The 15,822-nt window shown below is 58.9% G+C and overlaps 2 protein-coding genes across 5 annotated transcripts; one reads left to right on the top strand and one right to left on the bottom strand.

Moving 5' to 3' along the window:
- Nucleotides 1-1,029: 1,029 nt before the first annotated feature.
- On the bottom strand, nt 1,030-11,656 carry SPRED3 (sprouty related EVH1 domain containing 3). Of its 4 annotated transcripts, none has more exons than XM_047836443.1 (6): nt 10,784-11,656; nt 9,103-9,283; nt 7,848-8,016; nt 7,670-7,746; nt 5,271-5,414; nt 1,030-4,510 (listed from the first exon to the last, which is right to left on the bottom strand). In XM_047836443.1, exons 2-6 carry the CDS (start codon nt 9,277-9,279, stop codon nt 3,845-3,847), a joined length of 1,233 nt encoding a protein of 410 aa, XP_047692399.1. In that variant the 5' UTR covers nt 9,280-9,283; nt 10,784-11,656; the 3' UTR covers nt 1,030-3,844. The 4 variants fall into 4 exon arrangements, with proteins under 4 accessions (XP_047692399.1, XP_047692401.1, XP_047692400.1 ...); XM_047836445.1 differs by having other exon boundaries at nt 9,196-9,283; XM_047836444.1 differs by lacking the exon at nt 10,784-11,656 and having other exon boundaries at nt 9,103-9,486.
- A 74-nt stretch (nt 11,657-11,730) lies between these two features.
- Nucleotides 11,731-15,711, top strand: GGN (gametogenetin). Its single transcript, XM_047836442.1, has 3 exons — nt 11,731-11,861; nt 12,682-14,613; nt 15,529-15,711. Exons 2-3 carry the CDS (start codon nt 12,701-12,703, stop codon nt 15,644-15,646), a joined length of 2,031 nt encoding a protein of 676 aa, XP_047692398.1. The 5' UTR covers nt 11,731-11,861; nt 12,682-12,700; the 3' UTR covers nt 15,647-15,711.
- The last annotated feature ends 111 nt before the right edge of the window (nt 15,712-15,822 follow it).

The raw sequence follows: 15,822 nt of genomic DNA, 5'->3' as shown, positions 1-15,822 counted from the left end.
CCGCTTCTGTTTTTGTTGCTGTTGTTAAAATCATGACCTAATCCTGCATGCTCCTGCCTACCCCAAGGCTGGGTACTTGGGACCATTTGTTGACTTTAACAAGACATTAAAGATTGCTCAAGTTGGAACCTTGGAATCACAGCCTTGATTCCTTTCCTTTTTTTTGGTAAACTCTTTAAGTTGGTGGATTCTGTCTTCAAAATAGATCCGTTATCTTGCCCACTTCTCCCTGCCTCCACTGTTCTCACGCAGATCTTGGTGCTGGTCTCCTCCTGGGCCATCACAGCAGCCGCCTCTCCATCTCCCTCCCACCCACTCCCTGTGTCTTCCCCGCAGGCAGCCAGGGGGAACGTGTAAACACCTGAGTCAGGTCACATCCCTCCCATGCTTGGAGCCTTCCTGTATCTCCATCACACTCAGGGTGAACACCAAAGTCCATGCGATGGCTTGCAAGGACCCGCACAGGTCTGCCCTCATCCCTGAAGTATCTTCCTCCTTGCTTCCTCCCCCCCCAGAAACTCACTCCCCGCTGTCCCTCAGACTTACCAGACATGCTCCTCCCCCAGGGCTTTGCAGGGAACAGTTCCCCTTTACCTAGAATGTCCCTGCAGACGTCCGCAGGACTCCCTCACCTTCGAGGCTTTGTCCAGATGTCAGCTCCTCAGTGAGGCATCCCTGACCACCCTGGCTAAAAATGACTGTACCCCCCTCTCCACTTTATTCTTCTCTATAGTACACATCATTTCGAACATGTCATTTACTGTCTCCTCCACGATAAAGTTCAGAAGTTTCTCGTGGGAAAGGGGTTTTGTCTGTTCTGTTCACTGCTTCATCCTCAGTGCCTAGGACAGGGCCTGGCATATAATGGGTGTACAGTAAATGTACCTGAGTGACTGAATGTGTGCAACTCAGCCGGAGGGCCTGCCTGGGACTAAAGGAAGTGGAGAAAGGATGAATTGGGTAGGAGACTGGCTTGGTGTTCAGGAAGGTAATGGATGGGGTGTATCAATGCAAATAAATGACACAGGCTGAGACTTTGTCAGAGACGTTTCTTGGAGCGAATATTTCATGCCCCCTCCCCAATGACAAGGCTGGGTCTTTGGCCCCCATCCTCCCCCACCACTGCAGCCTGCACTGATAACAATATTGAGGTCACAGACTGGCTTGGAATCGAGATCAGGAAGATTAATGTCGGGGTGCCTCCCCCAAATCTGGGGGCCAAGCATCCAATCTGAGGGGCAGGCAGCTGGGAAATTGGGCCTGGGGGCTCCAGGGTCTGAGGTCTTCCTGGCTCCCAGGGTCAGCCCTCCACGCACCCCTGATTTGGGGGTGATGAAGAGGAATCATGGATCAGAGGTGGGTATCAGCAGGGAACAGGACCGGGAGACCTGGGAGAGGCGGTGCTGGAAGGTGGGGGCCGGGGGAACCTTCCCCGGCTCCCACCGCTTCATCCGCAGATCCCACAGCACCTTACAGCACTCTGGTCCCCGTCCCACCCCTCCCCAAAACGAGGTAGGTTAAGAATGGAGCTTCCCCCCGCCCACCACGGAAGGGAGGAGACCGAGGCACAGAGAGGGGGATGGGGACCCAGGCTGCCCCAGCCCCCGGTCCCTCCGCCCTCAGCTCTGGTGGGTCTGACAGTGATGAGAGCTGGGCAGAGTGGGGATGGGAGGGACATCCCCCTATTCTCTCACCCATCCCAGGGTCTGGTTGGGAGAGCTGAATCTCACAGGTTCCGGATGTAATAAATAGTTAATAATTTAAAGGAAGTGACAGAAGGATCTAGCCCTCTGACCCCCTTGACCTATCCCTTGAACTCCTACAAGGTCATCCAAGTCTGGGTAATGAAGAAAGGTAAGTGCACATTTCCAGATGCTTGGGACCACATGCAGGTCCCAAGCCCACAGAGCATTGAGATTGTCTTGCTCCAAGGCCTTGATCCTCCCATTCAGGCCATCAGATCTGAGGTACCCTGGAAGTCCCATCCCACTCTGGAGAGAGACTGTGACATCCCCCCTTGCCCAGAAGAGGGATCACAGAGGGCCACGAAATAGGCTGTCAAACTTCGCAAAGCAATCCCCAACTCTGAGATGGAAGGGAAGGGGTTAACAGGGCAGAACGGAAGAAGTTTGGACTAGGACTTGGGCTCAAGGTCGGGCTTGGGGCTGAGTGCAAGGGGTGTGCATGTGTGTCTGTGTGTGTGTGTGTGTAGATCCATAGCTAGCCTAAAAAGTGACTTCGTGCACAGTGTAGCCAGCAGAGTGCAGTGTGAATTCCAGCCACACCCCCACCTTGACTGTGTGGCTTTGATTAGTGAACAGCTTGCACAATCATCTACGGCAATGCTAGGTCCTAAAGATGGGAGTGGGGGAGCTCTGGGGTAGTTCTGGAATTCAGAAACATGAGCTCAAAATGTTTGTTTTTTACCCTAGTAAAAGGGTAGTTCTGTGAGATGCTGGGGGCTTGGGCTGGGATCCTTAGGACTTGAATTCAGAGGTCTGGGACCTTGGGGTTTCAGGGGCTTATAGACATCAGGATTCAAGGGCAGCAGGTCTTGGGGAATATCAGGCTTAAGAGGCTTGAGTCCAAAGAAATCTGGGATCTGAAGGTGCTATGGCCCTGGGGCACTTCAGTTCTGTCTCTGGTATGGAGGGACCAAGGTCTTGAGCAGGGACAATCCCAATGTTGTGTAGGCTTGAGCCCTGAATTTGGGGTATCAATGGCACCTTGGGGTCTTGGGACCAGTGCTCCCAAAGCACCTTGGGGTCGCTCAGGGGCTGGGGGCCAAGGGGTCAGAGGTCTGGGTTGCCATGAACATCCCATCTTCTGGGAGCTGGGCTTCCAGCCTTTAGGGAATTGAGGATCTGTGGATACAAAGCAGCCAAAGATTCCAGACTATTATGGGGCTTGAAATCCAAGTCTAATGGGTTTTGAAAAAGGGTTATCTGGGGACTTGGGACCAGTGTCTTGGGCCCCAAGGTGTTGGTGCCCTTCAGTACTACATAGGGGAGTACGAGGCACATCAGAGTCCCATATAGGAGATCCAAAGCTCCTTGGAACACTGCCTTGGGGTGGGTGGGTCTACAGACGTCTTTGGTCCTTGGCTCCCAGAGCATCTTGGAGTCTGACATCTGGATCTTGGTTGGGGGGAATGGGAGAGACTCTGAGATGGGTCTCCCAAGTCATCTTGGTCAGAGAACATCTGTTTGGGCATATCGAACAACTCAGGGCATTGTAAGAGAGTTTGGTATCTCAGGGGTCCTGGAGGCTACAAGAACATCTCAGATATGGGTGCCCCAAGTTTTAGGTGAGCATTCGGTGACCATCTGGGGTGAATCTGGGTTCTATGGTCTCAAGATCTGGGAGGAATCGTATACAGGCAGGGTCGGGTACTAGTAACTCCTGACTAACTCCGGGGCTGTAATCTGAGGGTTCATGGTGTCAGGCATGATAGGGTCTGGGTTGGTTATTTGAACAGGGAGTTGGGGTTCAGGGCCCTGCATCTCTCAGGGATACAGATGCTCCCCAGCCTGCCCGAGGTGTAGAGTCTGGGGGATGCCTGGAGTCTCCTCAGTCTAGGTCAGGGAGGGGATGGCGGCAGGATGGGGACACCAGAACTCAGGATGCCTGGGACCTCTTGGACAGACATCCCAATGAAGCTGGGTCTGGGGTCTCTCAGTCCTAGATTTGGGGTCCAGGTTCCAGGTCTGGGGTCTCTCAATCCAAACTCAAGCTCCAAGTTCCGGGTGTGCCTAGGTTTGGGTTTGGGGTCCGAACAGAGTCCAGGGTCCTGGACCCTCAATCTTGGGTCCTCGGTGCAGCTACTGGACCCACCAGGCCGTCCTCACCGCGCCGCCTCCTCGTGGCGACCCCCGCAGCCAGCGCAGCCACATCGTGCCGCGACCCAGTGGCATGCGCGCAGGGGCGCATAGCAGCAGAGGCAGGGCACCGCCAGGGAGAGGGCGGCCAGCGCGGCCCAGCGCGCGGCGGGACGCGGGTGGCCCGGCTCGCAGGCGCACGGGTCCGAGAAGTCGCCCTCGGCGTCTGACAGGCAGTGGTAGAGCAAGCTCTCGGCGCACCACAGGCAACTGAGCCGGCGCACCAGCAGGCGACCCGGGTCCGGGGCCTCCGCGCAGCGGCCACCACGCCCGTCAGCTCGGCGGCGGAAGAGCGCACGGCAGTGCACGCAGCGCGCCGCCTCCTCTGCCTCCGGGGAGGCCTTGGCCGGCGCAGGGGCAGGGCCGGGGCCGGGTGGTGGGCGAGCCGGCGGCGCTGGGGGCGCCGCCTCGGCGAGAGGGGCGGGTAGCGCGGTGGGAGGCCCCAGGGCTGCACCCCTCAACGCGCCGGTCTTGGCGAAGCGCACGACGCAGGTGGACAGGGCGAGGGGTGCGGGCGGCCCAGCACGCCGATAATCCTCATAGCCACGGCCGCCCCAGCCCGGGCCCCCTACCCCGGCCAGGGGCTCTGAGGGCTCCGGAATTCCCGTGAACGGTAGGAGCGGAGGGTAGCTCTGCGGGACGAAGGGACAGGAGAACAGGTTAGCAGGGTCTGTGACCCCCACACTCCACCACAATCCATCCCAGTCGCAGAAGACTTGAGAATCCAGACCCCCGCCTCAGGCCTCATTCATCCTAGGAGGCTGTCCTGGGATCCTGAGTGTGTGGGTCCGGCACTCAGACTTCCAAGCCCTCAGCCCACTCCTCTCACAGGGGACAGAGGATATCAAAGAACAGACCAAAGGCACCAAGCCCGCACCTTAAGGACCCAGTGGTCCAGGCTCCCAGGCCTGTCCTTTCTCAAGACTCAGGAAGTCCCAGCTCCCAGATCTGGGAGCTCTGGACCCCCAGCCATCTCTTCCTTCAGGACGCAGGAATCTGGTCCCCAGGGAGCTTTAACCTCCTTGGATACCATGGCCCTCCTAACAAATTAAGCAGTCTAAAGAACTCCTTCCATGAGTACAAAAAACTCCCTCATACACTCGAAGAATTGTCCCAGCCGTCCCCCAAACCCTTGAGTTCAGAACTCAGAACTTTCCAAAATCTTCAAGAGCGCAGGAGACACGGGAAGCCCTCACCCAACCCTCGGAAGGACCGAAGTCTCCAAGCACCCTCCCACCACGACTGCCATCAATTCAAGTCAGCCGGCCCCCAGGATCTGTTTGTGGCTTTCTTGCCCTTCTGGGGGTCTCAGCTCCCGCCTACCTCGGGGCCCAGCACCCTACCCCACTTCACCCGGAGCCCCAGACTTCTGCTGGAGGTCAGAGGTCGCACCTGAGCGGAGGAGCGCCGGCGCTGGGGGGACGTGGCCGGCCCGAAGCCAGAAGCTGACTCCACAGTGATGATAGTGGCCGCCGCGGCGGTGGGAGGCGTCTCCTGGTGGCTGTGACTGGAGGAGGACTCGCTGTCCACATGGGACTGGAGGAGATCGGCGGCCTCAGAGCCGAACCCCCGGCACAGCCGATGCCCTCACATAGACCCCCTCCCGTGGCGAGCGAGGGCTCTGCGGCCAGACAGGCCTCGGTTCAAGCCCCGGCTCTGCCACTGACTGGTTGTGTGACCTCCGGCAAGTGAGCTCATCTCTTTGAGCCTCAGTTTCCTTCTCTGCAAAATGGGGATCATAATAGTGTCTATTCATAAGGATGTGGTTAGGGCCCACTGTAAAGGGCATGAGGATGCCTGAAGTATGGGGAGACTGGAAACGGTTACTGTTATTTGACCCCCTCTTCTTATCTGCTCAGCTCACCAACCTACAGAACATCAAAATATCCTCCCTTCCCAGAACCCCTCTCCCTTGGCCAGCCAGCCACCTTCCTGCCTCATTCCCACCACCACACCTTTACGGGGGCAGCTTCACCCACCAGGAATATTCTCCTTCCTCACCCAAACCAACCGTCCCTTACAAACGGAAACGTCACTTCTCAGACCTCGGACTCTTTTCTGTCGCTTGGGGATCATTCTGACTTCATCCATTACTAGCTTCAGTAAACATTCATTGAGCACCCATGACATGCCAGGCTCACAAAGGCCACTGTGAGGACGTAAGACGGAGCGTGGAAAGTACAGCGTAACTCTCAGAGAGCGGAAAGTACAGTGAGCACTCAGTACGTGGGAACTGTCTGCGTGATTTGGGTAGCCCCACCCACATCTTCCCCTGACCCTGGGACTCCGGCTTTTCTGCCCCGGGAACCAGTTTTGTTCTCCTAAGTCTCAGCAACTCCCACTGTTCCCAGCAAATGCCAAATCGCGTCTGACATTATGTGCATTTATTCATTCAATAAATTTATTCGACACATATTTACTGAACACTTACTGTATACCAGGCACTGTTTTAGGCATTGGAGATGCAGCAAGAAAGCAACAAAAGATCTTTGCCTCCTGGAGCTGGCATTCTAGCACAGGAGACAGGCAATACGCTAACAGGTAAGAAAATTGTCTATTTAGAAAGGAAATAGGGGAAATATCTAGAAGATGGGGAAAAAATTAGAACAGGATAAGGAGCATTGGAAGACGCGATTTTTAAACAGCTTACTCAGGAAAGGCGATATGTGTATAAAACCCTGAAGGAAATAAGGGGACGAGCCATGTGGAAATTTGGGGAAGAGTATTCCAAGACAGAAGGAACAGCGGTGCAAAGACCCCGAGACAGGAACGTGTCTGCTCTGTAGGAGTAACAGTGAGGAGGCCAGTGTGGCTGGAACAGAGTGAGCCAAACGGAGGATAGGAGGCCGGACGCTATGGGATCTTATATGCTTTGTCCTTTACCCTGAGTGAGATGGAGCCCTGGAAGGGGTCTGAGTAGAGGAATGGCCATGATCTGACTCAGATATCAATAGCGTCTCTCTGGCCGTGTGGGGGGAACTTCCAGGCAGTAGGGAAGAGGAGGGGGGCAGTTGGCAATAGGAAGCTGGTGGGAATGCTGCAGCTGGAGGGTGAGCCTGGACATTCAAATTCTAATCATTTTGAAAGGGAGGCCAATATTTGATGACAGATTGGATGAGGGGCATAAAAAAGGAGAAAAGTCAGGGATGAGTTCAAGGATTATACCCTGAATAACTAGAAGGCTGGACTTGTCATTAATTTGTTCACTGTAAAAGATAGTTTATCTTAAAAAAAAAAAAAAAGTTTCTGCCTTGGGGCGCCTGGGTGTCTCAGTCGGTGGAGCATTTGACTTTTTATTTCGGTTCGGGACATGATCCCAGGGTCATGAGATTGAGTCCCGCGTGGGGCTCTGCACTGAGTGTGGGGCCTGCTTAAGATTCTCTCTCTTTCTCCCTCTGCCCCTCTCCCCCGCTCACGCGTGTACGCTCTCTCTCTCTCTCTCTCTCTCACTCGCTCTAAAGTAAAATTTTTAAAAAAAATTTCTGCCTTTCCACAGTAGAATAGAAGCTCCATGAGGAAAGGGACTTTGTTTTGTTCACTGATGTATCCCCAGTGCCTAAAACACTACTTACTGAAGGTGCTCAATAAATACCCTTGAATGAATGTGTGACCCATGACAGAATGGGAAAACAAGGATAGCTGGCATTGAGTTGACACTAACAGTCCGGGCCCAGATTTGTGTCCCCCGCATGTGGCATGGTGCCTGATATACAGAGATGCTCAAGAATGTTTGTAGGATAGAGACAGCCCCCCGGCACCCCCAGCAGAGCCGTGTCCTGGAGGAGACTCACCGTCAGAGGGCAGGGAGTCTCTGCGGTGTCCTGGGAAGGGGAGGAGGAAGAGGAGGAGGAAGAGGGGGTGAGCGAGCCTGGGGCAAGGAGAGAGGCAGACAGTGAGCTCCCCAGGCCAGGCTCCAGATTCTCCCACCCCTCCACCCCATCCTCCAGTACCACGGCCTGCACCGCTCACCTCGCCCCAGTGCAGCCAGTGCAGCCAGCAGGCTCTTCTGGAACTCGTCCGCTTCTGCGGGACTCTGAAACGTCAGCCCAAACTTGCAGTCGCCCAGGCTCCAGTGATGGAAGATGGGGTTCACCTTGTTGTAAACCAAGCCTGGCCTCAGGGTACACTCCAAGGTGGTCTGAGGGGGCAGGGAGGGGGCAGGTCAGACACCCCCTTCCAGACATGCCTGTGTCTTCCTCTTAACCCTCAGTCTATCTGCATACCTAAGCATCCCACAAACTTCGTTTCTCAACCCTAGGTGTACCCTTGAACCCTGATCGACACCCCAACACCACTCCCCAATTTTATTGAGCACACCTCTGATGCTCCAATATTTCTCCTAAGCCCTTGGTCTCCACATTTTCCTTTTCCTAGTAGCCCCTTCTGATAACCCAACATCGCTCCTTCTGACTCAATAACACCCCCCCAAACATGGCTGAACATCTCAAGGTATTACTATTAATCTCCTTCTGATGCCCCAATAATCTCCCAAGACACTACCCCCAAATTCTTATCAAACTCCCATAGATTTCCCCCTCAGATGCTGGTCAACGCCCTAGATGTTTCCTCATATCCTGGCCCAACGTCACTGTATTCCTTCACACCATTTCAAATCCCCCTACGTTGTTCCTTCTGACCTCGGCTCTGAGATGCAACCCATCCCCCAAGCCTTTCCAAACAATCCACGTCTTTCTGCCACATCCCCAGCTGAAACTTTGACAGTGTCCTTCCAGCTCATGCCAGACAGCCCAGGATACTCCTGCTGAACCCACATATAGGACTGGAAACCCTATTTGACGCTTCCAGATGGTTCCCCACCAAATGCCTCCATATACTTAGAGCAGACAGGGGCCAGTGGTGTAGGGCCTCCTGGCAAGGATCTCTGAGCAAGATGGAGCCACAGGAGGGTTCTGAGTCAGGGGTCAGCAGGGCCCCTGTGGAACAGACTGCGGTTGAGGGAGAGAGCAGGAGCAGGGCAAGGCCAGTGAGGAGGCTGCTGTGATAGCCCTCCAGGCAACGGCAGTGGACAGGACCTGCCGAATACCCCAGATATTCCCCAAACTCCCAGTTCTTATCCAAAGACAGGTATTCACTTCCAAACCACATCCCACACCCCAGGTTGATTCTGGGCTGGGAGACGACCTCACCTCACCTCTGCACTCCCAGCCCCATCCCCTTACTTCCCCATGCCCCCACCCTACCCCCACGCCCCGGGGTGGCTCACTTTCTGGTCCCGAAGGCGCTCCCCGTGGATGACGTAGTGCCCCTGGCGGGCCCCCCCCTCGGGCCTGGCCCCTCGGACCCGACAAACGCTCACCTGGCTGAGGCCCCCGCCCCCCACAGGCAGCCAGCCCCCACTGGAGTCATCTCGGGCCATCACCACGGCTCGGACCTGAACCATGTACCTGCAGGAGGTGGGGAGACAGGGACAAAGTCAGTGAGCTCCGATCCTGCTCTGCCATTCAGCGTTCGCCCCAAGCCTCATCTCCCTCTTCTTCCCTCACATCTGGATCCACTGCACCGTCGGGCCCCGATTCTCACCTTCCCTTACATACCTGCCTCTCCCCCCACCCCCCATGCCCACCTTCTTCCAGCATGGCTTCTTTCTTGTCATGCCACCTCTTTTCTCCCATGCTTACCTTCTCCGTATCCACCTTTTCTCTCCGCACCCACCTTCGTCCCTTTCCCCATCGTTCCCATCCTGACCCCCACAGCCCCAGTTTTCCACTTCCCTTCCCCCTCCCTGCTCTTCCCCTATCAACCCAGTCTCCTTCTCATCCCTCAGCACATTCCCACAGCCCCACCCATCATTCCCCCTCACAGCTGGGTGCCTGCGCATATGTATTTTCTTAGAGCCCATCAACTCAGCTCCAGATCCCCCTACACTGCCTCCACACTCGGCCGCCCAGGCCACTGGCTGGGTGAGAAACCCAGGCTCTCTTCCCCCCACCCCTTCCCGGATTTATGAATGAGACCGGATGCAAAGCTCACTGAGTCACCCAGCAACGGGAGATGGGCAGGGAGCAGGGAGAGAACCAGAAATGGCCAGAGAGAGGCCGAAAGGGAGATGGAGGCAGAGGAAGCCAGAAACGGACGACCGAGACACAACCAGAGTGCATTTCATTCACAAAAATCAAGCCTGCTCCCTCAGGTCCCAGCCCATGGAAGGCAAGGGAGAGAGACTGAGGGGAGGTGGAGAATTGATCCCTCCTCCTCCCCCTCCCCGCCCCAGCATCCTTCAGAACCATCTTACCCCGCCCCCCAGCTCAGGGGACGTAGCCCTCCGCCCAGTAATCGTGATCAGCGTCCAGCCCCTCACTACCACCTAGCGCAGGGACCCTGGCGTCTGAACCTTAGGGACCCAGGCAGCGAGCTCTAGCCCCTTCCCCCACCTGCAGGCTGCCGGTTTTCCCCAGCCCTTCGGGAGGGTAAGGGGCGGTCGCAGCGCCCCCAGCCCCCTTTTCTCAATGGGATGGGATTTTGTGAATGAGCAGTCACGTGATGCTGCTTCCTTTGTCCGCCCGCCTCCCCCGACAACAGGTGAAGCAGAGAAAGAGGGCAGGGGTCCCCCAGGGCCTAGCTGGGATGGGACGCGGGGATTTCTGAATGCCCTACGCTCCCCACACATCTGTTTCCCTGGGGGAGTGGTCCCCAGAGTTCCTCAATGGTAGGGGTCCAGTTCGGAATTTTATGAATGGGGCGTCTTCGGAGAAGTCCAGGCCCCCAAATGGAGACTGATACCCCAAATGGCTGCCGCGCAGTTTAGGGGCCCCCAACCCCTTGTCCTTCCAGCCTCGGTCTGGGGGGCGCCCCGGTGGGCAGGAGGAGCAGCGCGGTCCTGGCCGCCCCCTCACCGGGACAGGCAGTCTGTCAGCCCCCGCCCCCTCGCCCCCCTTGGCACCTGCCTGGGAGGCTCCGGCCGGGCTCCGAGCGGCGGCGACTTGGCCTCCTCCTCCTCCTCCTCCTCCTGTTCGCTCCGGCTCCCTCGCTGGCTCCGGCGGCGCTAGAGACGGGCACCGGGAGCCGGGGCGACGGGGGAGGGAGGGGGAACCTGGAAGATGGGTGAGGGGGAGGGGGCGGCTTGGGGGAGGGGTAAGCGCGAGGCGGGCGTACTTGCCCGCTGGGTCCTAGAGCCCGCCACTGGCTCCAGCGAACAGCCCCCCAGCCCCCATTTTCTCGGGATCCAGAGAAGATCACCCCACTTTCCCACTCATCCGCGCCATTGATCCCTGAGGATGGGGGGAAGGGTCCGGGACATGGCCTGTTCTCAGGGTTCTAAAAAGGTGAGGGTCTGCTCTTTGGGTTCTAAATGGGAGGGGCTGACTACCTGGTAGGGATCGAAAAGGGGTGGGGCGAGAAGGGAGCCTTCGCAAGGGGGCGGGGCTAGAGGGCCTTGGGAAGGAGAGTCGTTGAGGACGCCGAGGGCGCGGACAAGCACTTGCGTCATGGAAGGGGCGGGTCCACGGTGGTTGAGCCTCTAGGCAGGCCTGAGGGAGGAGAGGGTCTTGGGAAGAGATGCAAGGGGGTCCGTAAAGGGCGGAGTTTAGAAGTAAATTGCCTTATGGGCGGAGCACATGAGAGCCTAAAAGGAGGAGCTACGTAGCGGTGTCCGTAACGGGCGGGGCTTCGAGGGAGGGAATAACGAAGAGGGGCGGAGCATTTATAAAGGGGAGGAGCTAAGGACAACGTTCTAAAGGGGTGGGGCCTAGGGCCACAAGGTCTGGGGGCGGGGAGGAAGACAGCGGAATATTTCAAAGGGAGATCCAGGTTCGTCAGGGGCCGGCCCCTTGCTGGCTCACAGGGGGGCGGGGCCTCGAGCCCGGGGGCGGGGCCTAGATCTCGGGGTCCGCCCCCGCCGTCTCGCCCACTTGCCATCACCCGCTTCACCCCCGTTCTTTTCGGTTATTTTCTGCTACGGCCGTTCCCCACCCTGCCCTGGGCCCAGGGGGCCGCGGTCTGAACTTTGGTCGGCTGGAGGAGTCGGTGAGTGGGAACCTCTGGGCGAAGACGGGGCCAGGGCGGAGCTTGGGGGAAGGGGTGGGGCCTGAGTGTTGAAGGAGGCGGGTAGACCAGGAGCCGTAAAAGTTTAAGAGTGAGACCCAAAGATCTGCCGCTGCCTGGGAAGAGGGAGAGACTCACATGATCGTCACAGAGAGAGGGATCGGAGGGTTAGAGGTGAGGACTGAAGGGTTAGTAAGACAAGAATACCGCGGAGGCGAGGCCAGGCCGGGGCGGGGTTGATGAGGCCCGATACACAATCGGGGGCGGGACCAGAGAGCATGGGCGGGGCTTGGGTCTCCAGAGCCAGGTTTGAAGGCCTGGAGAGAAGCTTGAACTCCTTGCAGGCTTTGTAGGCTACTGAGCACCATCATCATCACTGATGTGGCCTGACAGACTGACAGAAAAGCGGGCAAGACCTGTGTCTTGGAGCCTGGAGACCGGGGACATGGCCAAAGTGTAGGGATGTGACCTGAGGGACAAGCCGGGGTGAGGGTTGGGTGGGGGGAACAGGGACCGAATCTGAGTACACTAAGAGGATGGAGCCTAAGTGTCTGAATAGCAGCTGAATGGGGCCATGAGGGAGAAGGCCTGACAGCAGCTGAATGGGCGATGGGGAAGAAGGCTTGAGCCTCGAGAGTCAGAGAACAGGAATGCAGCGAGAGACTAGTGACAGACGAGTGCCTGAACGGATCTCGGAGCACAGGGGAGGGTCTGGCGCGGACGTGTACGACCAAATACAGTCAGCCTCGTAGAGTCCCCACAGTTTGGGCGGACTGACTGGCGGAAGTTTTTCCGATCACAGTCGCCGACCTCCTTCAGAAATGGGGAACGTGCAGTCGGAGCCTTCCGCGGGCGGAGGCTCCCGAAAAGAGCAGGCCTCGGACCGCTCCTCTGACTCCCGCCGTACGTCCCCGGTGGAGCCCGAGGTGACCCCCTCCTCCCCGGCCATGCGCCTGGCTCGAGGGCTGGGCGTCTGGTTCCCTGGCAGCTCCGCGCCCCCGGGAATCCTGGTACCCCCGGAGCCCCAGGTCTCACCCTCGCCCCTGCCCCTGACCTTAGAACTGCCCTCGCCAGTGACGCCCCTTTCAGAGGAGGCGGCTGCGGCCGCGGTCTCCACACCACCCCCGCCCCCCGTGGGGACCCTGCTGCCCGCGCCGTCTAAGTGGCGAAAACCCACGGGCACTCCGGCGCCGGTGCCCCGGATCCGCGGTCTGCTGGAGGCGAGCCATCGCGGCCAGGGCGATCCTCCGAGCCTTCGTCCACTGCCGCCGCCGCCCCGGCAACGAACTGGAGAGGACCCCGACTCTCTCCCGAGGGCCCCATCCCCTACTCCGCCCTTCTTGGCGCCGCGGAAGCCGCCGCCGCCGCCACCGCCACCGCCACCGCCATCTTCCGACCGGCAGCCCCCGGGCCACAGAATCACTCCTGCTCGGGCCACACCCGCCACAACCCCCACAGAAAGCCAGGTGGGGTACGGCAGCGAGGGCCAGACGGCCAGGGGAGCCCGCAGAGGGGCACCTCCCCAAGCAGGAGAGGGCGAAATGGCCCGGCCCGCGGTCTCCGAGTCTGGCCTGAGCCTGCTGTGTAAAGTCACCTTCAAGTCGGGGCCCCCTTTGGCCCCTGCGGCAGCGTCGAGTTCCTCAGCTGCCAAAGCCTCGCTCGGGGGCGGAGGCGGAGGCGGAGGCGGAGGCGGAGGAGGACTCTTCTCCGCTGCCTCGGGTTCCATCTCTTACGCCGAAGGCCTGAAGCAGGGGTCCCTGGCTCCTGGGCCCTCTCGACCCTCGGGAGAGGTCCCTCGGGAGTCTCAAGAAGCAGAAGGCGGTGATGGAGACGGCGAGGGGTGTTCTGGACCCCCCTCGGCGCCTGTGTCCCATGCCAGGGCCCTTCCGCCGCCACCCTACACCACCTTTCCAAGCTCGAAGCCCAAATTCGACTGGGCGAGCCCTCCCGATGGCCCTGAACGCCACTTCTGCTTCAACGGAGCCGGCGGCAGTGTCGGGGCGCCCCGACGGCGCGCGGCCACGCTCTCAGGGCCCTGGGGCTCCCCACCGCCTCCACCAGGGCAGACGCACCCGGGTCCGGGGTCCCGGAGGCCTGCACCAGCCCTGCTGGCGCCGCCTATGTTCATCTTCCCGGCGCCCACCAACGGCGAGCCTGTGAGCCCCGGGCCAACAGGCCCACAGGAGTTGCTGCCGCCGCCGCCGCCGCCCACGCCACCACCCGCGCCTCCTCCCGCGCCACCGCCCACACCGCAGCCGCCGGTGCTCCAGCCAACGCCGCCGCCCGTGGCCCGCCCTCCCACCCCAGTCCCGGGCCACTTGGAGTCGACCCTGGCTCCCGCCCCGGCTCCCATTCTGCCCCTCGCCTTGGCTGCCGACCAGGCCCCGGCCCTGGCCCCATCCCCGGCTCCAGCTCCCACCACAGCGGAGCCAACGCTGCCTGCGCCCGCGCCCATCAAGGCCCGCACGCGCAGGAACAAGGGTCCCCGTGCAGCCCGGGGTGCGACCCGCGCGGCGGGCGCCCCTGGAGATGGTCCTCGGGAACGTACTGCAGCCACCGTGACTGACAGCGGAGGTGGAGGGGGTGGTGGTGGCGGGGCTCCTCCAGCAGGGATGGCTAACACGGGCACCACTCGCCACTGGCCGCCCTTCCAGGTGCTTAACTCTTGTCCCTGCAAGTGTTACTGCCGCCACCAGCTGCGTCATCGCCGTCTACCACGCAACGTATCTGCCTGGTGAGGGAAGGTCGTCGGGGTGTAGGGAGGGGAGGGAATACCTCTTAAAAGTTCTGAACCCGACTTTTCCTGGATGGAGACCCATTCGGCTTTGGTGTCCCGACTCCAGCTGAACCATTACCCTTCCCTTGGCTGTATCTCAAACCCAACTGAGTTCCAATCCCCCGGGGAGCTAGAAGAAACTTGACACCATCCTGACCCATGACAAGGGAGAGGGAACACCTAGGCCCAACCTCTTGGTATCCAGATCTCCAAGCTGACCCTTGCCCCTGTGACCTTCTGGAGCCATCAGGGAGGGAAGCTGGTGCCAGCTGGCCTGATCCTATTCAAGGCCTTGACCCTGTCCTGAGGGCACCAAGAAGGACCATGTCCCAAGCTTTTCAGGGAGAGGGGCAGAGGGGAGGAATGCATGCCTTCAGAAAAGTCCTGGCCTAGCCCCTGGCACTCCTGACCCCTCCAGCCTCTTCTCCTGAGGCAAGGCTTTGGCAGCCAGAGGGCACTGATGCCCCAGTCCTTGTGCTGCAGAGGCTACACCTGAGTCCTTAGATCCAGAGTGCATCCTTCAGTTACACCTCTTCCACCCCCCCTCCACACACACACACACACACACACTGAATCTCAGGATCTGGTCATCAGGGTCCATCTGACCTTGGTTCCTGAGACTCTGAATCACTGGCAGACCCTCTGCTCTGGATCCCTTGGGGTTCAGTGGAGGCAGGACAGGTTGAGGGGATGCTCAGAACACAGAATCAGCAACCCTTAGCCCCCCTTTTAAATTTGAACGGATACAGCCTTGCCCTAGACTGTTTTGATGCTCAAACATGGCCCCTCATACAGATGGGGAAAGTGAAACCTATAAAAGGGTTAAGGGCCTGGCCACATGGCAATGCCCTGCTGATTCTACCCTCCCCCTAGGCTGAGCACGCCCACCAACCACCTGAGCGAGCCGCCTTGGGTTGCCACCATCAAGCTGGCTGGCTCCCTGGTGGCCGGGCTGGAGCACTACGATCTGCAGGCCACCCATTCCAACTGAGTGCAGTCTGCTCAATGCCCTCTGCCTCCCCCTCCTTGACAATAAAATAACCATCTAGATATCTAGCTACCTGTCAGTCACTTGCTTAGGGTCAAAGGGATGGGATCGGGAGGGCAGAGGTCTCCATGAAAGCAGCACATCCTGGAAACAGGGAGACTGGACCCAGAACAGCAGAA

The sequence above is a fragment of the Prionailurus viverrinus genome, chromosome E2 (genome assembly GCF_022837055.1).
Source record: "Prionailurus viverrinus isolate Anna chromosome E2, UM_Priviv_1.0, whole genome shotgun sequence".
Taxonomy (NCBI): Eukaryota; Metazoa; Chordata; class Mammalia; order Carnivora; family Felidae; genus Prionailurus; species Prionailurus viverrinus.
Note: the sequence above shows the minus strand (reverse complement) of the source record. Positions and strands in the feature narration are given on the sequence as shown.

Excerpts from the sequence above, each read along its gene's own strand:
- SPRED3 (XM_047836443.1), bottom strand. The coding sequence starts at position 9,279 with ATGGTTCAGGTCCGAGCCGTGGTGATGGCCCGAGATGACTCCAGTGGG. Across the intron at positions 8,017-9,102 it reads AGCGCCTTCGGGACCAGAAA|ACCACCTTGGAGTGTACCCT; the intron begins GTGAGCCACCCC and ends CTGCCCCCTCAG. Across the intron at positions 7,747-7,847 it reads ACTGGCTGCACTGGGGCGAG|GCTCGCTCACCCCCTCTTCC; the intron begins GTGAGCGGTGCA and ends TCCTTGCCCCAG.
- GGN (XM_047836442.1), top strand. The coding sequence starts at position 12,701 with ATGGGGAACGTGCAGTCGGAGCCTTCCGCGGGCGGAGGCTCCCGAAAA. Across the intron at positions 14,614-15,528 it reads CCACGCAACGTATCTGCCTG|GCTGAGCACGCCCACCAACC; the intron begins GTGAGGGAAGGT and ends CCCTCCCCCTAG.